General features: G+C 37.9%; 4 protein-coding genes and 1 long non-coding RNA gene across 10 annotated transcripts in view; 2 read left to right on the top strand and 3 right to left on the bottom strand.

Moving 5' to 3' along the window:
* Positions 1-6,458, bottom strand: part of LOC135167228 (uncharacterized) — a 40,721-nt gene extending 34,263 nt beyond the window's left edge. For 2 of the 3 annotated variants that reach the window (XM_064130203.1, XM_064130204.1), the window contains exons 1-2: positions 5,859-6,458; positions 5,648-5,776 (exon numbers count right to left, since the gene is read on the bottom strand). In XM_064130203.1, the coding sequence (XP_063986273.1) occupies positions 5,648-5,719 (72 nt within the window). In that variant the 5' untranslated portion in view covers positions 5,720-5,776; positions 5,859-6,458. Of the gene's footprint in view, positions 1-869; positions 1,058-5,647; positions 5,777-5,858 lie in introns of those variants that run through there. The other variant, XM_064130205.1, reaches the window with a different exon arrangement.
* Positions 6,459-8,532: 2,074 nt separating this feature from the next.
* On the bottom strand, positions 8,533-15,233 carry LOC135167232 (transcriptional repressor CTCFL-like). 2 transcript variants are annotated; one of them, XM_064130214.1, is made up of 7 exons: positions 15,099-15,233; positions 13,535-14,269; positions 11,680-11,967; positions 10,835-11,386; positions 10,567-10,712; positions 10,106-10,333; positions 8,533-9,932 (listed from the first exon to the last, which is right to left on the bottom strand). In XM_064130214.1, the coding sequence occupies exons 1-7, from the start codon at positions 15,229-15,231 to the stop codon at positions 9,858-9,860; spliced, it is 2,157 nt and encodes a 718-aa protein (XP_063986284.1). In that variant the 5' UTR covers positions 15,232-15,233; the 3' UTR covers positions 8,533-9,857. The 2 variants fall into 2 exon arrangements, with proteins under 2 accessions (XP_063986284.1, XP_063986285.1); XM_064130215.1 differs by having other exon boundaries at positions 10,567-10,688.
* Positions 15,234-15,283: 50 nt separating this feature from the next.
* LOC135167229 (uncharacterized) lies at positions 15,284-20,153 on the top strand. 3 transcript variants are annotated; one of them, XM_064130209.1, is made up of 6 exons: positions 15,284-15,680; positions 15,787-16,404; positions 16,504-17,741; positions 17,816-18,722; positions 18,793-18,999; positions 19,278-20,153. In XM_064130209.1, the coding sequence occupies exons 2-6, from the start codon at positions 16,177-16,179 to the stop codon at positions 20,019-20,021; spliced, it is 3,324 nt and encodes a 1,107-aa protein (XP_063986279.1). In that variant the 5' UTR covers positions 15,284-15,680; positions 15,787-16,176; the 3' UTR covers positions 20,022-20,153. The 3 variants fall into 3 exon arrangements, with proteins under 3 accessions (XP_063986279.1, XP_063986278.1, XP_063986280.1); XM_064130208.1 differs by having other exon boundaries at positions 16,477-17,741; XM_064130210.1 differs by having other exon boundaries at positions 16,477-17,741; positions 18,793-19,420.
* Positions 20,154-21,141: 988 nt separating this feature from the next.
* Positions 21,142-24,855, top strand: LOC135167243 (uncharacterized). The gene is made up of 3 exons (XR_010299821.1): positions 21,142-21,335; positions 24,456-24,561; positions 24,686-24,855. It is a non-coding gene; the product is annotated as an uncharacterized LOC135167243 (long non-coding RNA).
* LOC135167238 (motile sperm domain-containing protein 2-like) lies at positions 21,393-25,652 on the bottom strand. Its single transcript, XM_064130232.1, has 8 exons — positions 25,513-25,652; positions 25,096-25,242; positions 24,853-25,030; positions 23,310-23,749; positions 23,122-23,228; positions 22,850-23,050; positions 22,244-22,369; positions 21,393-22,170 (listed from the first exon to the last, which is right to left on the bottom strand). Exons 1-8 carry the CDS (start codon positions 25,589-25,591, stop codon positions 21,991-21,993), a joined length of 1,458 nt encoding a protein of 485 aa, XP_063986302.1. The 5' UTR covers positions 25,592-25,652; the 3' UTR covers positions 21,393-21,990.
* Between the last annotated feature and the right edge of the window lie 230 nt (positions 25,653-25,882).

Here is a 25,882-nt window from a genome sequence, read left to right as displayed (position 1 = left end):
TGCATCCCAGCACTGCATTGGATACAAAACGGGGAGGAGCTGCAGAGTGTATATTCCAAGTGCGCGTTCGGCATTCATCTACTTTACAACATCACCCGCCTTCTAACTGCGCACACTATCACGGCAACGTCGGGGCTTAAAATCCAAAGAGGGAAAGTTGTTTGCCACTCTTCCTCCGAGCTATATATTCCGCATGGTTTTGCACGAAATTCCTTTTTTTTTTTTAATCCACCTCAATTCCACCTTATTTTCGTTGCGACCCTTTCAATGCCGCTTTCATTCATATTTTTTTTTACAAGCGCGGATTTATCTAGAGAACTCGCTGGCAAATTTTCCATTATGCAAACACCGAGGCTCGAAAGTCTGATTTTTTTTCCCTTGACGAAGTGAAGTTACTCTGTTATTTGAGTTCATTGTTTTTTACTTGTCGGCGGTTTTGACTTAATATCAGGGTCAGTTGTAATCGATGAGGTGAAATTTATTTTTTGCATCGGGTTTTATGTAGTTCATTGGAAGTTTATAAGAGTGTTAAGGGGCAACGAAGCATGCGCAACATATCTGAGGTATCGTCACTCTGTTTATTTCACCGCTGAGATACCCGAAGGATGGATTTATCGACTTCACGTGCCTCCCATCTCCGTTGGGCGGTCGTTCAAAGAAAATTAAAAAAAATCTCTACTGTAGTTACTCTCACGCCTTCTATTTGCCAGCTAGCTACACCCTCTTTCTCTTTGACTGGGCTGTCGCTTCGGCGAGAAGAGGCCAAAGGAGTTGGGAAATGAGAGTAATGGTCGAAAAATCGATTCGATCGTTTTCAATTTAATGTAAACAACGAGCAAAAAATAATATGGAAAATTAATCCTCTGTACCTTTTTACGTCTTAACAGCTTCCAGTCAAAGTGACTCATCGTTTCTGTACTTATTTTAACTGAGTACTCGAGATGAGGATGAAGGAGTGAGAAATATCCTTATGTATTTATGAGAGGAGCCACGGAGCAATCGATTGGCTTGGCACACGCATTATGCCTTTCCCACCACTTCACATTACATTGTACGAGACAAGAAATATTCTCAACTTTAAAAACCGGAATCCGTGTTTACACATCTTCTCACTTTGTACCTTGAGGAGAATGCACTCAGCGTCCAAGTAGTCCTCGAGAGACTACGTACAAATGAAGAAAAGAGGAAAAGGAAAGGGGCGAGTAGATGTGTTATGAATAAAACAAGTGGGAAAAAAAAGGATTTTTTACGGAAAAGTAAAAAAAAAAATCGAGGAGATAATGCTAGCACGCGCTTATCCCGGTGACGATGAGGGACAAAGCTGTGAGCACGTACATCCGGTCGAGTTTATTCCGAGAACAATTGATCGAGGCATTTTTCGCCGCACCTTCAACCACCCTCTTATTCACAGAATTCAGACGAAAATTTGAGAATTAAAAACGAGCCGAGTGTAACGAGTCGTGCGATCATCGATTCGTCCCCATTAGCCCAGTGAATTTATTATTATGTTGTAAAAATAGAAATCTATTTATTATAAACAACACTGTCACATTTTATCGATTATTTTTCATTCAAAATATTATCATGTGCACATGTGATTTGTAATTTTAGTGATGTCTCGTGGGCCTTTTTGAGCCTGAAATGTCGACTGTACACGATGTTACGGTACAAGCTCCAGGTCAGGGACTGTGGCTTCCAGGAGTATTAACGCGGGGCATGCGCGACGTCTCGACCTCACCCCTCGTCTTATCAATTATTACCGCAATCAACCCTCCCCCCAAGTTTTTATTTCCCTCTTACAAATATCCCTCTGGTGCCACCATCACTCCCCTTCTTAATTCTCCAAACAAATGGCCCAATGTGGCTCAATGAACTTGACGGTGCCCTTCGCCCTCAAGTTTGCGAAAAATAAATGTTCAAATGTCGTAATAATCCGGAAGCTAGCGACATCTATAGCGGTAGATAGGAAGCACAACAATAAAACACGATTATTCTGGTGTTGCAGGCCCCTCTCAGGTTTCACTCTGTGATCTCAACCATACGATATACCTTTACCTCGTAGCCGCGCACCACTTTTTGAGGGCGTCCTCCTCTTCTCGTACACACATAGCGTTAGATAATTCCCAACGATCACGTAACCCAACAATTAAGCCTACGCCCCGGCTTATCGTGCACAAACGGGTTATTTGCATTGTTGAAATTTATACAGCGTGTTTTAATTTTCTCAATTGTATTTTAACGGCCAATAAAATATTGTTCACGTCAAGTGCATCGTTATTTGAATTTAACGATGCCGTAATGACCGACAGAATGAAAAATACATTCTTCCTAATTATAAAGTGCCAGGGAATTTGATGCGAAATATTGCATTGTTGCCTTGTAGTCGGTACGGTTTGGGATATATCAATGAATTCTAGGGCAACCAGACCAATTGATGAACGGATAAGGACGAACTGACCTCCTTCAAGGTACCCAACATTGACGAAACAATTAAATATGTCAACGAGTGGTTATGGACGGTACAAAAATACAGGAATTATCGGAAGGGATCGGTTACCAGGAGAATCAATGACGGCTTAAATGCGCGGAAAGAAATTTTGGATAAAAGTTGGAGCTTTAGAGGGCGAAACGTGGGACGAAATGAATAATTAATTTTTTAGGCCGTTTTGTTGGAAAAATTAGACTTGGGAGGCTGATTTTTGTAATAAAATTAACATTCGTTCCTCATTTCGTCCCCTAGAGGTGTAATTTTTACGTAAAATTTCTTTCCGCGTGACGGTCTTATTGAAGAATTTGGTACTATGTTCAACTGATTTTCAAGCTCTTTGTTCATTTTTGCAAAAAATATCGATCAGGTTGACGCGAAAAAATATCCTGTTTATGAGGTTTATTGTTATTTAATAGCCCATGAAGTTTCATGACAGTGCAACCATTTTACCGCATTTTTTTTCTCCACGTCTCTATATTTTTTCAAAAGTTTTCAAAAAATGCAGCTAATTAGTGGTACAAAACTTTGTGAGTTATTAAACAACAAGGTATCCCGCAATGACACCTTACTTGTGTCCCCCTGAAAGGGGGTGGTGGTTCATTACGGATATATAATAATAATATTCCAACGGGCGCTACGTTTATTTATCCTAATGACGCTTTTGTCACACTGTCCCGTCAACGTTACATAACTGTTGTCTAATTATTCGCACAGCCCCTGAGGGTCAATACTGCAACCTCGCGAGACTTTTTTACTGTAAAACGTTCATTCAAAAAAAGAAAAAAAAAATCATTACATTAATATACACTAGTTTTACGCTCAACAATGGAATTTTGTAATATTCTCATTATTACGAAAAGGAACGTGCTTCGTGCGCCACTTAATTGATTAGCTGTTTATGCATATTATTTATGATCCTCATCCATGTTTTATTCATTAAGAACCTAATTGTGCCAAAAGTTGGGAAAAATTTAAATCCTTTATCATAAACACGTGAGCAAAAATGTCTCATTCCAATTCTAGAAAAAAAAAAGCTGTTTAGATTAATTGTTTCAAAAACAAGTACTTAGTAATAATATAAATGAAGACGTAAATGTAATAAATGAATGCAAATATACTTATCAATAAACACGATTTTTCAGAATTGAAACCGAAGAACATTTAATAATCTTAAGATAAATCAACTTTGCAAACCGATTGCTGTCCAGGAATGTTTCTTCCTATTTTTCAACCGCTTATTTATTTATTTTTTTTCATAGAAGACTAAAACAAGTTGATATACCTATTGGTCTGATTACCCTACCCTGGTTACTCTCGTTCTGTTGTCGCTATGTTTCTATATGTTGTTGGCAATTTGCGGAGGTAGCAGAAGACTGGGGAGAGACACACCGTCGGGAGTCCAACTAAGGAGCGTTGGGCTTCATTCAATTTATTGCCCTACCGTGCATACATCTCTCAAGACCACATATATACCTTTATGCCATATTCCTTTCATCCACGTATACAGTTATCTCTGGAGTCTCGTGTGAGCGCCCAACATTTAATAACGCAATAAATAATGATACGTATCGCACGTAACATGCGGCAAAAAGACGTTGACGTTTTGGGTAGATCTCAAGGTACTGCGGTATTTTCAAAAATAAAAAGAAAGTACATCGCTGATATTTTCTTAATTCATGGGAGAATCGTGCGTTTCGTCAATTAAAAAAAAAAGGTTCATTAAGAAAGGGGGAGTGGGGACAAATGGATGAAGGAAAATATAAATTGTCGTGATATATATTGGAGACAATGGAAGATCTCACGCTCCAACGTTGTGCACTATTCGCACGCACTTCTCTTACGGATGTCGAGGGGAGTAGAACGCGGTGAAAATAATTAATATTGAATGAAGTGAAATGGTGAACTAGAGACGAATAAATAATACAAGATACCCATCGAGTCATTTCTAGTTACCAAATTGCACACAATTCGTTGGCTTATTTTTCATGATATTATTTATTCTCCTTCCTGTATTTTCTCAACATTCATACACGAGGTGTACGAAATAACCCGCAGCCTATGAATTATTTAATCGAGTTAACGGTCGACAGAGCTCACTCAGTGGTTGATAATAATGAAAAATTAACCGAATGACAAATTGTTGTCTCGCTCGGAGCGATGATTCGATACATCGATATGCCAACGATTTATCATTCTTTCACCACACACAGCGTTAATGTTACATATGTGCAATTTCATGTGTAAAAAAGAGAGGTATTTTATTCCGCGAAAGTTTTATGGAGTAGACGCCCGAGGTTTGCAGACGCCAACGTTTAATTCACAATGTGGATTTTTAAGAACAATGACTACTTCAACAGTCGCGAATATTTCGTTTAATTGCCATTAAATTTTTTTCAAATCCATCCACATCCGCCGGATGATATATCTGAAACGGCTGTGGTATTTCACAGACAACTTAAATATGGAAAAATCGTTTTCATTAGTCCGAGAAATATAATGCGATGAAAGTTCTACTTTGACATTGCAATTGTCTCTTTTTCCCCGACATTGAGGCACATGCGGAGAGTACAAGGCGAAAAATCGTGGGGGTCAATTTGCTAAATAGCTGAGAAATTTCCACTTTATGAATAATCATGAGATTCAAACGTTGTACTATGCAGATTAGAAGAAAAATTGATTGGGAAAAAAAGCGTGTACAGCTATGAGAAAATGGAAAAAAAAACGTTTCAAAGGTGCATTTGACGTGGATTGGCTGGCAGGATGACGCGAGCCAGTGGACTCCAGACTCCGTTGCGTGTTTATTCACCTCTCTTTCGACATTATGGAGAGGAGAAGCCCTGAGCGGCAAAAGGGTTCACGGTCACGCGGGGATTGAGGCGGGCAGGGACCCTTCTCCCACCCTTCCCCCCCTGTTTTTCCCCTGAGGGACTGATCGAGAGTATCGGCAATGACCGGCCCGCCAGGACGAGTGGAGGCATCAAGATACATACAAGTCGGCAATCCACCAAGATCCTAGATAAGATACATCGTCTCACAGATTAGCGATGATTATATTAATCAAGCTGCTGCTTTCAGCCGCCGGCGTTTCAAATGTATTGACAAAAAATAGTAAAAATAATCCAACAAATATGTAAATTCACATGGGAATAGCAAACTCACCGGTAAACTTGCCAGTCCAAGCCGCACCTTTGCATATTTCTTTGTCAACACTCGCCAGAGTACATAAGCCATTTCAGACTAATTTTTATAATTCACATTTCACTCGTGAACAGTTGTTCAGTTAAAATTCTGCAAAGAAAAAAAAAATTTGGTAAAAAAGATCTTCAACTCGTAACATTAATGTCCAACCGTTTACGGCCCATAATGTTACCTCATCTTCGTAGTGAAAAATAAAAGTCTGATTATCCTCCTCGACGTCTTCTTTTTCTACATCAGATACCCAAGACGAAGTGATTGAAATACCACCCAAAAGTTTCTCCCCCTCAATTACGTATCCAAAGAGTTTGAAAAAAAATATCTACGTCAGGTACAAGTAATCACGAATCTCTGGCTTATTCCTCTCCTGGTTATTATTTTTCGCAAGCCCTCGTGACTGCCGCAATTATGTCATTTCTCAGAGGATACGTGTGGGTAAATTCTGATGTTTGAAACGAGTGCAACTGTGTTACGATGGTGAATTAACGTATTTTACGAAATACCACGGGGTTTCGCGCGCCCCAACCACTATCTCCCTTTCATTCTTTTCCTCTTCCTCATCTGACTATCCAACTCTCCCCAATTGTTCATTCACTTCATCATACGATAACTCGTAAACCGAGTTGTCCACGACTGGTGCTAAAAAATAATATCGATATATTCACTGCTACTCTCGATATGACAAAGCCACGAGTGATATTATCCGTCGATATTGTTGACCGTGAGGATCGCGTGGCTGACGTCTGTCGCTGCCAGGACATAACTGACGTTAGTGGGTAGGTAGTTTTGTAGTGGAGGAGTCTCATACTGTATATAAAAGGTATAACCCAACGCGTTACGCGCCTTCGCCTTCGGATTCTCGAAGCACTCTCCACCACTGGGGCTCTCTTTTCCACACTCTCGTATTATCGTGCATGCATTTCAATAACTCCCCAAACAATGAAACAGAAAGAAACATTGTTCAGTTGAGGTAAATGAACAAAAAAAAAAAAAAAAACTACACTGGTCTCGCATGTACTTTTTCCTCTCGACTAACAATTCAAACGCATCCTCACGAGTCGTCCACTTTATTCATTAAAACGCGAAGAAAGCGTGCATGGGGGTGGGGGGGCTGGTGAGGAAGAGGTTGAAATTGTTAGTAAATATGTGCATTTGCAACGTTACAGTGCGAGTATGCAATTATACTGGCTTTATTACCTCACTAATTTCTTGCACCGTCAAAACAATATAAATTGGCCGAGGGTGCGGCTCTCTACCCTTCTTCAAAAAAATAATAAATAAATAAAGATGAGGGAGGGAGAGACGGGGGAAAATTGGCAAAGTAGACGTAGAGTTAATTGGAGTTTGTAGATCGAATGTCGCAATTTGACTTTCGAGCATTCCACGGGTATCTCCCAGTGAGGGCACCAGGATTAATGTTTATATAGGAGAGACGGTGACAGTGAGAAAAGAGGACAAAAGAAATGTACATTTGAGTGGTGTATATAAAACGCGGAAATCGTAGGGCGTCGCGCGTCGTGAATCATTGTTCTTGGGCAATGTGTCTGGAGAGGTGAGGTCCTCCCCTTCCCTTTCCCCTTCACCTTGCCAACAGACCCAACAATCTCAACAGATTGTTTTTTTTTTTCTTTCATTTCAGCCTTTTTCATTGTTAACTATATACATGTATCCAATGTTTGCGGTATACGTTTATGTCAGGCCAATAACGGTTAGGCTTTGGTGCTACACTGGGTGACTGTATCCTATCGTTGGCATTATCACGATATACCCCCGGGGGCCCCCTCTATTGCTAAGGCAACAGCAGTGACTCTATCCTCTTTCGTTGGCTTGTCTATCCTCAACTATGGTGAGACTATATACCCTGTTGCTTTTGGTCACACCGTGAGGGAGGGTTATCCGGGTTAATCGACGTATACCGAGACATCGTCCAACAATCTCTGCTTCGCATGACAATCGCGAGTACAAATCGCTTGGCTCGCTTTCGATTACAAATTTTCTTGTGTGAATGAAAAATTTGATTTTTTTACTCCCTAGGAGATCATAAGTTCTTGCAATCAACGGAAAAGTGGAACAAATCCTTGAAGAAATTTCAGGTCGTGAGAGAATGACAGAGGGATTTTCTTCGGAAATTACAGATTCAATTTTTCCTCATAATTAATCATTAATAATTTAGATTTATAATTTATTGATTAAATAGTTTTTGATGTAGAACTGTGACTTCTGCTATTAATTAAGTAATACTAATTTTTGTAGATGAAATTGGGGATCAGGCAAGTAGCCCCCACTCTTTTTACCAGAACTATTAGTTAATAAAATAATTAGAAATTCGAATGATTAAATCACTTTATCTCCAACGGATTATTTTTTTTTTAATCAAAAAAATTAGGTCCATCTGTTCCACTATTTAAATATTAGTTAATGATTCATATTTCGAATATTTCTGAATGAAACATAAATGATTCACCTCCGAAACTTAATATCAGAGATAAAAATACCTATGGAAATGCCATATATGAGAATTTGTTTTTTCACAGTAGAAAGAAAGGTATGACAATCAATTAGGAGAGGATATTGATCCTATGTATGAGGCAAAATTTAATCTATCGTGGCTGTCTGCTATTGATATCCACCGGGCTTTGAGGGTTGACGACCACACAACGGAACCTCCACCTGGGTGCGGCCTCAACTCGCCTGCTGTCTCCCCCTTGACCATCACACGGCGCTAATAAAGTTGAGGGCAAAGAGCCCCGATGGAAGAGCTGTTTGCCATGCCTTTCATCTTCATTAATTTTTTCTTCTGCTATGTCCCCCCACTAAAATTACCCCATTGTAAAAACACGGCCATGAAATTCTGTTCTTTTTTTTTAAACTTATGATTATTATTATTGACAGCATGTAACAGTGCCGATCAAGGTTCTAAATTACAATTGTACAGTAGATTTTTTTTAGTGTAAAAAAATTGTACATAGGTGATTCCACTTTACGTCGTTTGAAATTTCACTTTTAACGAACTTCTTAATGGTGTCGTTTTTGTGTATACTCTTGAGACATAATGTATGCATTCAGAAAACAATATTCAATTATTTTGGTTCTTCACATCTATTAATGAAATCAAAAGCACTAATTAAATTATTATTTGCAAAATAATTACGTTTAAACTCAATCATTTCAATATTTAAATATCTATATATATCATATATATTTATGTATCGCCACCGTAGAGCCGCAAGGACTGTGAATTTCCACACCAATTGTAACTCTGCGATGATGAATCATTCATAAATTGCGAATTCTTCCAACTATACGATTACGCCAGACAGCATATCAATTTTTCATACATTTAATTGATTAATATTAAATTTATTTTTTTAACAGGAATTGTCAATTATGCTGGAAACATAACATGAAACACTAATCCCAAATGAAATGAATACAAGCTAAAATTGGAACAACTAGAGACATGTTGAGATGAATGGAAACTAGGGAAGGAAGATTGCGAAAATATTCTTTCCTTAATTGGACGAGTTGCAAGCTAATAATTGATAAATTTTGGTACAACAAAAAATACCAATGAAACTTAAAACTTTTGGTCATGTCTGTGGAATCGTGTATTTTTCAGTTAAATCATTTACCATTCATTCTAACATTGTGGATGGAATAATCCACTTAGTGCAGAGTATATTCTCTGGACAGTTATGCTAAATCCTTAACGTAATTTCATGTTTATCAAATACAGAATAATTGAAGAAAAAAAGAAATATTTACAAGGCAGGAGCCTATCAATTCATTCATTCGTGTATCTCCATTCACTCATTATATCATTATAAGTTCTGTAATTGATATTTATCAGTAAATGGATTTCTTAACAAATGACAAACTCGTACGAGTTGGATACAAGAGCGAAAAATATAAATGTTGCTTTTCAAGTTTACGTGATTGTTTACCCAATAAACCCCATCTCGTTTACATCACGTAAAAACTACGAATCTTAGTGAATATGACTAAACACAGTAAGATGGATAAATTATTACATATTTCTAATTTACACTGTGTAATCCCAGAATCATGATCATCAATGTATGCGTTGGATTAGCTTTCCGCTCTGTTGATTAAAAGAAAAATGTTCTGACTATTAAGTAGGTACATTACGCCCAGTTTAGTCGAGTGTTGATCATTACGAGAGGGACTCCAAGAGGCGAATTTCAGTGCCTGCATCATCCTCTTCCTCTTCCTCCTCTTCTTCCTCTTCCTGAAATGATCAATTAAATAAATTCAACTATGTTACGTTATTCTTTGCGTTCAAATTTGCGCTGCTTCGACGATCATAGCAGCAGTTCAAACCGATTGAAAAAAGAATCGTCATAAAAGAAACATTTTTTAAGGAATATTTATCCACATTTGGCTGTGAAAAAGAATAATTACCTCATCAAAGCCGAAGCAGTTCTCCATATCTTTACTTATTTTTGAATCACTGTTGGCTTTCTGGTGCACTTTGCGGGACGCGATTGCTTGTTTAATCTCTTCCAAGTTTACATCCTCCTCCTCTTCCTCTTCCTCTTCTCCATTTTCTATTGATTCTACAATTCCAACTTCGGAACTCAATGGGTCTTGCATCATCAAGTCACCATCTTCACTCGCCACAACAGCCATCTACAAGAAATTTTATGTGTTGAATCAAAAAATAATTCCGAAAAATGAAAAACAATAAAGCGGGAATCTTTTCATGTCTTAAAAACGTTCTTTTTTATGCTTAAACGAAATTAAATAATCCCTTGTGGAGAAGTTTTCATGTGATACTTTTGCGGATGTATAATTAGTACACCAGCAGTCGAAAAAAATGTTAATAAGATTCCATATTAATGTATTTATTTAGTTGCAATTACCTGATCTGAGCTCTGATTATCAGCCAACTGAATAACTTCAAGCACCACATACTGCTGTCCATCGCTGCCCTCAACGGCCATCATGTCCTCTTCCTCCTCCTCTTCCTCTTCGTCGTCGTAACCTTTAAGTTTAGAAGCTAAATCACCTGTTGTTCATAATAACCAATGCATGGAGATTAGTCAATGACCTTCATCATATCGTAAACTTCCAGAGACATTCCTTCAATAAACAATAGAAAAAAAAAATTAAAACCAATGAATCACTAACCGGTCATGACCTCGACACGCTGTCCATCGATGATCTGTATCTTCTTCTGTCTGCCAATCTTCAGGGCCTGTTGTTTCTCCTGCAGCGATGACTCGGGATCGTGAACAGCCATGTGCCTAATCAAATTACCCTTATGCCTGAATGCACGCTCACACTCGGGGCACTGATGAGTTTTCTCCTGCGGTGGTGGCGGCACGTACGATGGATTGTGATAGAGATTGCAGTGACGTTTCAATAGCTGCTTTTGCCTGAACGACTGATAACAATGATCACACTGGTACGGCTTTTGATCAGTGTGAATCAACATGTGACTCTCCAAATGTCTAGCGGAAATAGAAGCGTAGGGACAGAGATCGCATTTGTAACATTTTTCACCCTCGTGTGTTTTACTGTGCAACTTGTAGCTGTACCGGTCGGGGAATGCTTTGCCACAGCGTTTGCATTTCAATGGCTTATCAGAGGTATGCAATTTTTGTACGTGAATCCTGAGATCTGTTTTTCTGCCGCAGGTCGTTGGACACAGCTCGCACTGGAATACCGGTTTGTCTCCAACTGTAAAGAGAAACGAATGGTTAATGCACTTATGGAATGACAAGTTCAACATGTACACAGAGAAATGAAACTTGAGTTTGCAATTGAACAATAACGAATATTCGAGAAGAAAATAATTCACGAAATTAGGGAAATTATCATTAATTTAAAGAAAATATCTCAAGTTTTCGATATGCTCTCTCCGAACTAAAGTACTATTTGCAAATCACTATGATTGTGACATGTTGAGACTGCTCTCTCTGTACAATTGAATGAGAATTATCTCACTATTTTTGATTGAATGAATACATTACCATTATGCACTAGTTTATGCGCCTTCAAACTGTTGGATTGCGTAAATCTGGCCTGACAAATGTCACACTCGTAGGGTTTTTCACCAGTATGAATACGCAAATGTCGTTTCAATTTGAATGTATCGGGGCTGGCGTATGTACAATGAGGACATTGGTACGGACGCTCTCCAGTGTGACACCTTATGTGTCTCTTCAACTTCGACAGCTCCACGGATGCATAATCGCACTCGTGACATTTGTGTGGTTTTTCGTGGGTGTGGCGATATCTCACGTGTCTCACAAGTTCCCCTGAAAAATTTAAACATCATGTATTTTGCAATGAACATTAACAAACCACAGGTTTATGGAATACTTGAAGTATTTACAGTACACAGAACTAAGAACTACCATCAACTCGTGAAGTACATTCTCTGAACAATTGGGCTGAACGCTTATTATAATTTTTTTTTTTCTGAGCTCATTTTATGCGGAGCATTCCATACCAACTCAGCTACCAGTATTTTTTGTGGTATAAACGTTAATTGGTATGTTCAAAACCCAGGACTGTAGGAATAAAGGATCTCTGGGAATTTTTATCGTCTTAGCACCACACACAGAGCTATTTTTAAATTCAATTATCAGGGAAAATAAATTTAAGAATAAATTATTTTTTTCATTTTCACTATTTTTCCAAGCAAGTCTGAAGTGACAATGGTAATTTGCCAAATGATAATATGGGACAGATAATGTAATTGTTCATTTGTTCATCAGTTATTTAAATTCACTAAACAAATCATCGTAGTACATATATTAAAAAGTGAATGAAAATCTCGTTTGTAATTGTTGAACTTTTGAACTGGAACAGCGAAAAGAATAACAATTGGATAAAGAGTTCGGAATATTTAAATATTAAATACTCAGTAAATTTTCTGATCAACTCTAGAATAATTAGAGCTATTGGGAGCTTATCATATTTTGAATTTTTCGAGAAATTTGGGTACTATTCACTTATCATTGTGTGTTATTTTCCGCTTTTGTCATTACAATTTTTCCCATAATTGCCCATAATATGTGTGTGTGTGTGTGTGTGGGGGGGATATATATATATATCTAAAAGAAGAATCTACTGGCGCGACACCTCCTAGCTGTAATTAAGAGTCTAATGATCTATCGCTAATGTCACATCTAACTTCACTTATTTCATTTGCTTCATTGCTTTTATCATCTTAAAATACGATTGGATTGCTGCACAAGAATATCATGCTTGTTTATCAAAAAATGATTGATATCATTGTATGACCTTGCACCATACATTGCTCGCTGTACAACATACCGTGGAGTAACGAGTTACCAATCAATCAATCAATCAATCAGAGAACTTGACCATATCCCTTTCTTTACCATGCGTCACAAACTACGCGTCCCCCTCCTCCTCACAGTACGACTTAATACTTGAATGACCTTCTGCAGGCCTTAAATTGCGAGGGAAAGGAGGGCCTTACGAATAATTTTCACTTTTTGAAAATACTTATTATTTGGAAAGAAATTCATCAATTAAACTGTCTGGACTCCTTAACAACTGAACCAAGTACACCGTTCAACCCAATGAGTTATCAACTTTCCAAAAAGAAAAAAAAATCAGTATTCATTTTACAGCCTTTACCCCTATCATCAAGTGAACGGAAAACTCGCGTTAACTTCGATATAAGAGTGAAAACGTAAAACTTTCTTCGCAGTTGCTATACCCGTTGTATTTTAAAATTGAGAAAAAAAAGGAGAGGGACAGCCCACAGTTTTTATGAAGTACTCAAAATATTCAGAACACCCAGAATTCTTAATAAGATAGTTTCACTGATGAGAAAAGTGAAAATATTACCTGACGTTGTAAACGCACTGTCGCAGAACTTGCAATGATGTGGTTTCGTACCAGTGTGAGTGTTAACGTGATTCTGTAATGATGCAAGTGTTTTAAATCCCCTCTCGCAGACACTGCATTTGTGAGGTCTTTCCTCAGAGTGCGACTTCATGTGCCTCGAGAGTAGATAGCGCTTTGGACTTGTGTAGTTGCAGTAATTACACATGTGCGCCTGTGTTACTGTCTGGGATTTTTTCGGTAAATACTTGACTATTTTAGTTTTATCATCATCAGCTTCGTACTCAGTTTGTGCACCATCGTTATCCTCGTTATCCTCAAAATCATAGACAGTGAGATCTTGTTCACCCTCTTCACCCTCAGCCCCTTCACCCTCGCCACGATCTTTGTCCTCACCATCTGGCTGCTGTACAATCAGTACGTAGCTGACTTCACCAGGATTCGTGTCTGAGGGAACGATCGTCACTGTTTGGTAAGCATCTGTTGAGTTTAATACTACATTTCCATTACTGGGAACTTGAGCATCCTCTTCAGCCTCTACATTCTCAAGCTCCTCAACTTCGTGATACTGCTCTTCTTGGGCTTCGTCAGGTTGGCCCTCCTCCTCTACTTCCTGTATCTGCACTTGTGTCATAACCGGCGCCTCGTCACTGTTGGCTTGATAGTAGTACTGCCCGGATTGGTCTACGAAGTATGTACCACCTTCTTCACCACCAGAAAGGCCTTCAACCTGCTGAACTGTTATCAGAAACATTTATCAGTGGTTTTACGATTATTTGAGAACGTTAAAAAATGTGGCGAATGCAAAGAGAAATGAGGTTCCAGGCTCTAGAATAAAATTTCCTTCGGAAAGTCATCGTTGTAGAGTAGATTGCAGCGACAACGAGCAATTGATTATTTAATGATATTTAAGTATCTTTACAGTTTGGTACAAACCACTGTGCATTCAACTATAATAGGAAAATAAAAAAAAAATGGAATGCTGACTATTATCTAAACTGCGTTTCATACGCTATTTTTTTTTATATTCGATGTTTATGGATATATAATTGAAATGGTAAGCTGAGAAAATTTGAAAGGAATGAAATTCTCAAATAATAGCAATAGTAATTAAAGCAGATATCAGGTAAGACACTTTGAGTGGAAATTTTTCATTCTATTTAAAATGAGGGGACAGATTTCCCGGATTATTATTTCTATTCTTTCTCTTTGTTGATGCCCCTGAAGAGCAATGCTTTGGGCTTTCTAAACGTTCTGTAATCTTCATATTTTGCCGAGTTTTTGGTTTTTTCATTTGTTTCTGTGATATCAACATTTTTGTAACTTTGATGTTCAATGCTTTTGATTCATAAACCCCAAAACTGTCAGTAAAAAAATTAGAATTAAAATTCTGGAACTAAGAATCTCCTAACATTGAAGGTCACCCGTATATTTGCGATTGATTGTCAATTTATACTGAAAATATTGATAAAATAAGTGAAAAATTGCTGGTCACGTGACATTCACTGGAACCCAGAAACTAACTTTTTCCGGCAGTGAAAATAAAATATAGGAATAATGAACTTACGCTGCACATGTTGCAACTGCTCGCCCTGGCCACCTTCGATCTCTTTATTAAACGTCTCCAGATAAGTTTGGATTTCTGTTACCGACTCCTGTCCCTCTTCGAGTTTTATCGTCGTTACGTTAGCAGCCGACATAATGAAGTCATCAATCTCCACAGGTTCTTCAATAGTGAATTTTCTTCAGTAAAGCCCCTGCAAAGTTAACAATCATAGAATCATTGGCCTATAATCATTGAACAAACAATCATTCCTTAAGGCTAATCAAATATTGTCGTATAATCCTGGCATAATGAGTTATTCCAAAAGTGATCAAATCTCTGTCCCCGAGTGAGAAAAAAAAATCAATAATGAGTCCATGAAAATTGAAATATATTTCATTTGTCCAGGGACAGGTCGAGGCACATGAAAGCAGGGTAATTAGGGATATTAAGTGAACGATAAGTGAATTTTAATGACTTGATGAAGGATGCAATAAGGACCTAAAGTAGCACGACCGAGTATTTCGTAGGCGTACTCGGGGCTATGCCACTTGGCCATCGTGGCATCGTTTGCACACCCAACGCTCGCCATATTATTTCGAGCAGGTGCAATATCTGGGATTCATGATATTTCCTAATTAACAATAATCCAATGAATGTTAATTTTCACAGTGAAAAATGTGAAATACAAATTGAATGCTTTCATTCCCAGGACACAGGGGGCATTAACGGGGACAAACCAAAAATTTCACAAAATTATCACTGTCGGCGCTGTCAGCAATATGGACGATAGGACGCAGTGCCAAAGGCGAGGAGCAAAGGGTACCCAGAGACCGACTAAACCCGCCTCCATCACCGCATCATTCCACCATATCAGCCCCCTGCAACTCTCCTACTTCTCTATATAAATTGGCGTCCCCGATCTTGTCTTCAAGTAGGAACTAATCCGCGGTGTGGCGTATGTGTCACCAGGGAGTGTTTACATTTGGTTGGGAGCCGACATAACCTTGAGTGATCAAACAACTTAGGTGATAGAAGTATAAAAAAATCAGAATAAATAAAATTCAATAGATAAAATAAATAGAAAAAATTGTGTGACATTATGCCATCGTGTGCGATCGTTGGATGTACAGTAGGCTATTCAAGTAACCCCGATAAAGGGCCTTGTTTTAGTACTCCTAAAGATCCTGCACGCTTGAAAGAATGGAAATTTGCCACAAAAATGCCTTTGCTCAAGTCAGGAGATCCAATTTGTTATCAACATTTTCGTGAAAGTGAAATAGAGAGACATAAAATCATTTATGCCATCGATGGAACAATAGTACAGAAGGTGAGTCCTAATTAACAAATTAATCAATTAATTTTCATTGACAAAGTTCACAATAGTATTTCTCTTTCCTAGATTCCTTATAAAATAGCTCGATTACAGAAAGGCGCAATTCCTTCTCAATTCGTGTGGACAGTTGTAGACACAGATGTGAACTCGAATATCTCAAATAATTGCGAATTGCATGCTACGAAGCAACATACCAGATCTTCGAGTTGTTGTTCGAGAAGATCTGACGTTTCGAGTGTTTATCATGCAGAGGCTATGGAGTCACAAGCAAGGCCTCTGAGTGCTTGTTCTTCAAGTTCTGGCATCTCAAGGACTTATCAAAAAAGAAGCATGGAATCACAAGGGCGACCACTGAGTGTTTGTTCTTCTAATTTTGAAATAGAAAGTGAAACAATTAACTCCTCCAACCATTCTTTGGACGACTTGTTCAGGCAATCTACCACAGTCGAACTTTCTCAGATTCACCAGAAAAATTTAACTGAAATGGTTAAACTTCCCGCTGATTGGTCTGTGGAATATCTGCCACAGAAAAGTGAAAATTTCATTTTCTTCTCAAAAAATCATTGCATTGAATTTGACAATAATTATAAGATATATGCTTCGAAAAGAATAATAATAAATCAAGAAATGGTTGTGAAAGCATACATTCTCGATCAAAATGTGAGTTTGTCGAGGCTGAGTATGGATGAGAAACTACACACTGTCCAGCAGGTGGAGGATCTATTATTCAATTTAGATAAAATTCACGTCTGCGACGGTTCTCATAAACTGAAAGACTTTCCTAAAATAAACTCCAAAACAGTAGTGAAAGACATAAGCAATGTTTGGCGACACACGCACTGTCTTTTGATTGTGGAGGGAACTACAATCTGTAACTTCTGTCTAAAGGCCAAAAGAACTGTGGCCAAAAGGCTCCAGAGATTGAAAAATCAAACAGAGCCAAAGAAATTGAAAATTCCTGTGTGTCCTATCAGAAAGAAGCAGTGGCTCAAAATGAAGACTCAAGTTGGTTGCGCTCGGAGAATAAAACAACGAGCTCAAAAAACTATCAGCAATTTAAAATCAGAGCTTGAACATTGCAGAGTTCAAATAAAAGGACTAAAAAGGGAGGAAATAGAACAATACATGCAGGAGCAGAATATTGAAGGAAATCAGTTTCGAGTGGTCAAACAAATCCTCGCATCAGCGAAAAGGAAAAGTCCTACCGGTCGACGCTATGACGAAGAGTGGATGGTATTAGCTTTACTATTACACACGAGATCATCGTCTACATATCAGCTGCTCCGTAGTAATGGAATCTTACCTCTACCCTGTCCCAGAACAATACAAAAGTAATTATATTCGCTTATTTTTAATTTTTTATTAATAACTTATTATATTAATAATTATTATCCCTCATCAATAGCCATTTATCAACAATTAATACTGTTTGCGGATTTGATGCTAAATTCTTCGAACTCCTGAAGTTGTCTTTTGAGAAGAAAAGTGAAATGCAGAGGCACGGATTGTTATTATTGGATGAAATGGCTACTCGGGAGAGCATCACGGTAGATACGAAATCATTGACATACAGAGGATTGCAAGATTTTGGTGAAGACGGCCTGCGATCGTCGAAGTTCACTGAAAAAGCGAATCATGGGCTAGTCATATTATTCCAGCCACTTGCAGATACATATACGCAACCGATTGCAGTATTTGCTTCCAGAGGACCTGTCAAGGGCGATGTAGTTGCGTCTTTAATATTGAGAGCAATTACATTGATGGAGAACGTAGGAGCCAAAATTCATGGTGTCATAACAGACGGGGCCAGCAGCAATCGAAAATTCTGGTCCGAAGTAGGCGTCAGCGGAACATTGGGACATGCTAAAAGCCATTTCATCCATCCACTGGATGACAACAGAAAAGTTTTTGTGTTTTCTGATACCCCCCACCTTTTTAAGTGCATCAGGAATCGGTGGGAAAAAGTGAAGGTACTACAGCGTGATCCAGGAGACTCGTTGATCGATTGGAATCACGTTAAATTCCTACATGAGAGAGATCAAGAGTCATCCAGAAGAGGACAGCTGAAGTTGGTGCCAAAACTGACCGCAAATCATTTTCATTTGAATAACTCTTCTAAAATGCGCGTTTCACTCGCAGTTCAGATTTTTAGTAACTCTGTCTACCGTGGCTTAAATGCTCTCAAGGACATCCCTGAATTGAAGGACAGCCAGGCAACTGCAGAGTTCTGCAAATGGTTAAATGACCTTTTCGATGCACTTAATCGAAAACACATCATGAACGCTGTTACGCCGACGGGCCTGGATTGGAAAGTAAGTTTTTTTAAAATTTATTCATAAGAATTTCAATGAAAATTATTTAATTTCACAATATTTTTTACAGTTAATTCAAAGTTCATTGGATAAATTAAATATATGGGAGCAGAATGTACAAGAAAAGAAAATTTCACGCGATTCATTTCTAACACAACAAACTGCTGATGGTCTTCGTGTTACTTTGATGTCGATGTTGCATATGGTTAAGTATTTGGTGGAAAAGTATGGCTTTCCGTTCGTTTTTACGGGACGTGTGAACCAGGATGCACTCGAGGTTTGCTACTGCTCAATCTTATTTTTTAAATGAGACAAACGCGTAAGAGGGAATTATTACCGATTTATTATGAATTTCCAGTGATTTTGATTTCAATTGATCCTCAAGGCCAGTATCCATTGACACTTTTCCTTCAATAATTTCCTATTACGCCGGAATTATGTGCTTTCCTGCCTTATTTTTTCTTTGCTTCCTCTGAACTTCGCTAATCTTTTCTTTTTCTGCTATTTTTCTCTATTGTTTGGTGTGAATCCTTTTTTTCTGTTTGTCCTTATTAGAAATTCTTCGGGTCTGTAAGACAAGCAGGTGGCTCGAATGACCATCCCTCTACTCCGACATTTTTACAAATATATAAAATTCTTTCAACATTCAGTGTGCTTAAACCTCCAACAACAGGCAATTGTACTGTCACCACTCATCAGTCCCAAACTCCTTTATTGAAGCTTTCTGACCTTAAATCCATTTATGATGATTCGACCTTCACGGATAAAAAAAAACAATTGATCGAAAGAATTGATAATATGATAACGAATGAAGATTGGAGTGTGGAAGAAATTTTTGATCATGATTATTCAAAACCAGGAATGACCGATTGCCTTGTATATTGTTTGTCCATGGATTTGATCAAACGCATTTTACATCATGTTAAATGCATTGCATGTAAGAATGCTCTTCTGAACCCTTCTGGTAATGCCACAATACCCGAAGCTTCGCTTACGCAGTGGAATAAAGCCACTGATAATTATCACCCTAATACGCATTTCTATAAATTTATATTATATTTAGAAAGTCTCTTTGAAATCCACCGAGACTCCTTACATGTTTTCGATTTGATTATAACTGATGTGTTAAAATCAAAGCGAGTATCGTTTCCATGTACTAAACACGGTACAGAAATGTTAGTGCACATTATTCAATTTTTTGTAATGCGACGTATGCAAGAGTATTGCACTAGTCTAAATGCGAGTCGAATCAAAACAAATCAATACAAAAAAAAACAATCGAAATGGTGCACGTCGTAATTTGTTTATTATTGATAAAAAACTATTGTTGTCTTGAAAAAAAGCATCACTCGATGTGTTCTGTATAAAAGAAACCTTTTTTTTAATTTGTTTTCGCCACATTTTATGTTTAATAAAAATGATTAAAACATTTGTTACTTTCGTCTTTTATTATCAATATTATGAATTATATTGTTTTTTCCTACTTCCCTAACATTTGATATTCAAAAATGGATAGCCCTGGTGATACTAACGCCACCTCGCGAGGTGAGACACATTCGGGGTCACGTATTTGCTCGAGTTGCAGGGGGCTGCACCATATCCATTCTTCCCGCATTGCATTACTCACCCATGATAAACACAAAAAGTCTAACTATCGAGTCGTAATAAAGCACAAATGAGGTTAGTCGTTAATTCCATAATCCATTGAATGAAAAAATAATCAACCAATCCATTGGGCTTCCTATGGTTTATTCCTCTCCAACAAATTTTATCGTAATATATCTGATTCCGTAATATTGGTATGTATTTGGGGGGGAGCTATCGTTCGGGTTGTTGAAAAGAAAAAACGTGCGGCGCCACGAAAGCCTTGGATAAATATCCGCTTACCTCGTTCCTACGTGTGAGGGCGTTGTGTAAGATTCAACGCAGTAGACCCCAATATGGCCGATCGAAACTGACTGCAATACTCGTTCCTTCGTTCGTCACTTCACCGTTTGCCGCACTTCTCCACCCGTTACACGCCAGACGCTGCTTTCGTGTTGGATTTCCTTCCCGTAGCTTGTGCTTCGGTTCAAAATTTGTCTGCGCAAATGTTTGTGCGCAACAACGGCTGTCCAAATAATATTCCCCCACTGGTTGCTAGTGGAACAGAGACAGAATGAGGACGACGTGTTTACACCAAGCGATTTGTAACAGGCATTATTTTTCACTATTCACGAGACAACTTTACGTCACACTTTCCATTAAATAATCAGATCTGAACGTTTTTCACGGCCTTCACGGACCGTCAGATAGTCAGAGGATACTTTCTATTATTGATTTAACACCTGATCTGTATTTTTTCATTGGAATTTTTTACTTTAGTCGAGTATGAGCGCCCGCCAAATGCAGAGGACGCACCGAACAACCCGGGAGATCGACTACTAACGCCAGGACGGACGAAATGTGACGCTACATGAAAAGGGCGGGAAACTCTCCCCTTCCCCCCACCATCGTCTTGATGACTAAAGGGGGTTGGCTAGACTATAGTGGGGGAATCGGCGCCGTACGTTTCCCCACCCTTGGGCATCAATTAGCCCCACTCCGACTACCTCCATTTCAACGAATTTCCAGGTCTGTTTCTCCTTTTCCCTTTTTCACCAATAACTGATTCAATGAACAGCTCGTGTATTTTTTTCATCTGCAAATTTTATTCTAAGCTTTTTGTTTTATATAAATTACAAAGTTACACGTTTGCCTTCCATCGAGTAAGCCGTATTTTCACCTTATAAATTACGTCTTGTTATTAATTACAAAATATATAAGAATTTCTTACTTTGAATAACACTTCATTAGATATTTATTTTGTATAATAGGCGTATAAATGAATGGGGAGTAATTGCGCGCATCCATAATCACTCGTTTGCTGGCGGCATTAAATTTTTTTTATTTTCACATCACAGACACTAATGTATAAAAGCATACAAAAATATTCCTCACTATTGTTCGATTTTTCATCCTTTTTTTTGTTGAGGAATTTCATTGTTGCGAATTGGTTGTCTTGTGGAGTGGGAGAGAACGTCCATCGAACAAAAGAGAAAATTCAATAGGAATGACAACTGCTGTGAATTATTATTTACACGCGTCTTTAGTATTGTGTGGCATAACCGTGTGGTGTTCACAATTTGTTGATAAATTCTTCATAAATTGGTTATGATTGTTGGTTCCAAGCCTTCGACTTTGTTTAGCTAATTTTGCATCGTTGCGACTACCAATCGCAAACCTCGTACTACCCTTGATGAAGGTGACAGCTCTGATCACCGCTGATGATTTGTCCAATGTCAGAACGCAAGATGTAGACGATTGCAATGGCTGCTACTACTGTCCAGATTATTGATATTATCATCACGTGCTTCAGAGTCCTCAGGTCTTTATGTAACTTGCCATGACACTCCTCAAGATGGGACAGCTGAGGGAATGTTTTTAACGTCAGGAAAATTATTCTTGTTTTTGGGTTTGACAGAAGAGAATGGGGTTATTACCTTTGTATAGAGTTGGTCCATAGTTCTCTCGCTTCCTGGTGACCCTGGGGAGAGAATCGACCCCGCCGGACCGCCTGCTCCATCACGACACCAGACTCTATGATGCTCTGCTGATTCGCCATTAGTCTAGAAATTAATTCAATTAAAGTTGATAAATTGGAATAATTGTATTTGATTCTATTTAATCTGATAATTAATTTGAACGTTTGGAAAGAAGGCATGAACGTGTTTAAATGAAGTAAAAAGACTATTTGATTGGATTTTCCACTGTAGTGGCCTTGGGGATGAGAGATTCTAGGAGGAAATTGCAGGAAATATTTTAAGTGGAGATTTATAGGTGATTGGCGTTTTTTTTCTTCAGTTTCTATGGTATGGTATGATAAATAATTATTGAGTATTTGTAGACGTGATGGCACCAAAATTGTACGAGTCATTTTTTTATCCAAATTCAAGCAGAATTATATTGTTGAGATAGTTTGAGTAATAGTATTTGAATAGATTGTCATCCAAATTCAGGATTGCGTACAATTATGGAAACGTGGTGAAGAAAAATTTAAAGAGCTCCACTGAGAATAAAAAAATTTCTTTCTGTATACTTCCTGATACCTTCCAAAAATCAGCTAACTCTTCAGCTGTCATTTTGGCATCCGTCATTGGCAGACACATGATCAAAAATTTATCATTGTGTAATAATGAACGTAAATTGAAACCAGGCTGCAATGACACTGTCACGGTGACCTGCTGTGCTGGCAGTAATACACCTGTGCTTCTGCGTACACGAAATTTTTCTGGAGCTGTTGTTTTTATCTTGAACCACACGTGAGAATAAAAAAGTCAGTTTCATTGAGATATGATTAGTATCGAGCGAGCATGACTACCTTGTAGGAAATGCACTTATCAACAGTCTGATTCTTCAGAACAATCGTACCGAGAATCTCCTGCCCCTCTTTGTTAAATGATATCACGTCAGGAGTGATTGAAAGCACTGAAAAAAATACCGATGAATAATTGATGAAAGTCAAGTTTTAAATTATTGAGATTGTTTGCAATTATTGGAGGCCATTACTTGATTCTTCATTTGATTGATCTCCAAAGGTAGAAGCTGGCTGCTCATTCAACGGCGATGCCTCAGCAAAATGAACTTTTTTATTATCCAATTTACCATTAATTAAATTGGCAGCATTACGAACTTCCGGTACAAAGGTAAATTTGTAGTCATTTTCTCCACCCCAGGATATCAGTGCAACACTTGGATCTACGTATTCCATCAATAGAGTCTTGTTCACCTGCTTTATTTTAGGAATAGCCTTCGCTGGAAGCCAGGATTTTATTAGCTTCAGTGCTGTATTTAGCACCCATGGCATCTCAAGCAGAATTATATTGTTGAGAAAGTTTGGATAATAGTATTTGAATAGATTTATCAAGTATTTTGTAAACTCCATGTCCATGTTGGAAAAACCTGCCTCACACATGTCGAAGAAGAGTGTGATTTGTTCATGACCTTCTCTGAAATAGAGCAGCAATAAAATTTAACGAGCTTCGAAACAATTTTATAGATTATTATGCGAATTTCTTAGGGAACAATAAGATTCGAGGAATACATCATAATTATTGTCTTGTAAAAAATGTATGTATTACAGGAAATATCAGTGACTGGTGTATCTAAACGCAATAGTTTCTGGAATATTAACAGAGTTGTTTCAATTTTCATTACTATTTAGCCAAAACAATACTATCACTTTAGAATATGAAACTATGTTTTCCAAGTATCATTCAAATTATATTTTGTAAAAAATTATTATTTTTTTTTTAATCTTGAATATTTTTTTGAACATTTGTAAATCTTATTCTTGAGCCATGAAACACAATTGTAGTCTCATATCAGATATGAATGAATTTGTTGCAATTTTAAATGAATTTATTGGAGCATCCTAGAGCTGTTATTGAAGACTAAGAGAATCAAATTCAATCAGAGGAATTGATACTCATAAAAAACGTTATGATCATAAACAACAATTTAATAAGAGAATTGGAATAATGAAACCATCTCAACTCAAGGATCATTACTTTCAAAGTAATCTGGATATTTTTTTCTATAATTGTTCTGAAGCATTGATTAATAGATCGAATCAAGGTCCCCCTATGTCGCCCCGATTCAACTTAATATATTTAACTTATTAATTATATTCTAATATATTATTTTCATTTGTAGATTCAGAGAAATTTTAGCTCCAAAGTCTCCTTACCACAACAGGAAACTTAATTAATGAGTTGCAGTTTCTCAAGGTCTTTCACTCGTGGTTTCTCAAATGTTTGAGGTACGTGTTTTCCTCGTGCTAGACGACTCCTTATAATTTATTTCAGTATTTGTCTAAGCTACTTATTATTAATTATTGAAATACTTCTGTGATTAACTGTAACATGATACTGATGTGTCCGCAGATCCAACGAGGTTGTATTTAATTGTATTTATGCTATTGGATTCCTTGAACCCACTGACGAATGCACTGGCTGTTCATTGGTTCTCAGTGGCTCAGCGGATAAAATTTACAACTCAATGTTTCAATTATCCAATACACAAAGTAAAAAAATCAATGAATATTCATTACCTCTCCAATCGTTCAAACCAATAAATAATGCACCTCTGCAACTCCCCAAAGTCTCTATTCCCTTTTATGTGGAGTTTAGATTTGATGATTAGCATTCCCTTGCCATCCCGATCTCTCCCATAACCATATACCACCCCGTCCTGGAGGTACTCCCGGACGAGGTTGTCCTCGCTGATGTCTACAAGAATAAACATGATTATCATCTCGATGAAACGACGAATTCCAAACCAACCAGGTAATTACCATTGGCCCCGACTTTTCGTCTCCACTCGCAGGCCGCCCACAACATATTCACTGCCTCCTCAACTTTGAATTCTGCATGTTCCAGCCATCTCGTGAGATAGTCGTCCTTGGTCCTAATTCTCGCCAAATCATCAGGGTGAAAACCACCTGCGAACAGAATGTTATTTTTTTAGGCTCCTGTCATGGGCATTGGACAAAGAAAAAGTTCCTGCCGAGGCTGATATGAATGAATTTATTGAATGAACACATTCATTGACCTTTGTTCTCAACCGGGCAGAAGGCAAACATCTACCTCACTGGCCCTATTACCATAATAAAATAAATGAAGCGTTCCATCTTTTTCAAGACGTCACACAGTCGAAAAAAAAGTGAAGAACAGATGTCATGGAGCAATAAATTGAATGTATAAATAATTACGTTCATCTGACGGTGTTTCATCCTTGAGTTTTTTAAAAAATTTCTCCCTCAACTCCACAATCTGCTGTTGTAAATCCATACCACTTTAATCGGTAATTATCGATGAATAGCTGATGACACCCTGACCGGCGTTGGAGGACTTCGAGTGCCAGTAATGATAACTACAGTTATGATAATACATGAACGAGCTCGATTGATGATTGAATGTGAAAACAATTGAAAACAATTAACTGTGACACAATCTTGAAATTAATGGAAGTTTGATGGAACACTGGCGACTTTATACTGACGATTGACCGACGTACAAAGGTGCAAGCACCTCTCACTCATCCCCACCATCAGAGATGGGAGATACGCAATAGGGAGATCA

Source organism: Diachasmimorpha longicaudata, chromosome 11 (assembly GCF_034640455.1).
Source record: "Diachasmimorpha longicaudata isolate KC_UGA_2023 chromosome 11, iyDiaLong2, whole genome shotgun sequence".
NCBI classification, from domain to species: domain Eukaryota; kingdom Metazoa; phylum Arthropoda; class Insecta; order Hymenoptera; family Braconidae; genus Diachasmimorpha; species Diachasmimorpha longicaudata.
This window is presented reverse-complemented; position numbering and strand designations above follow the sequence as displayed.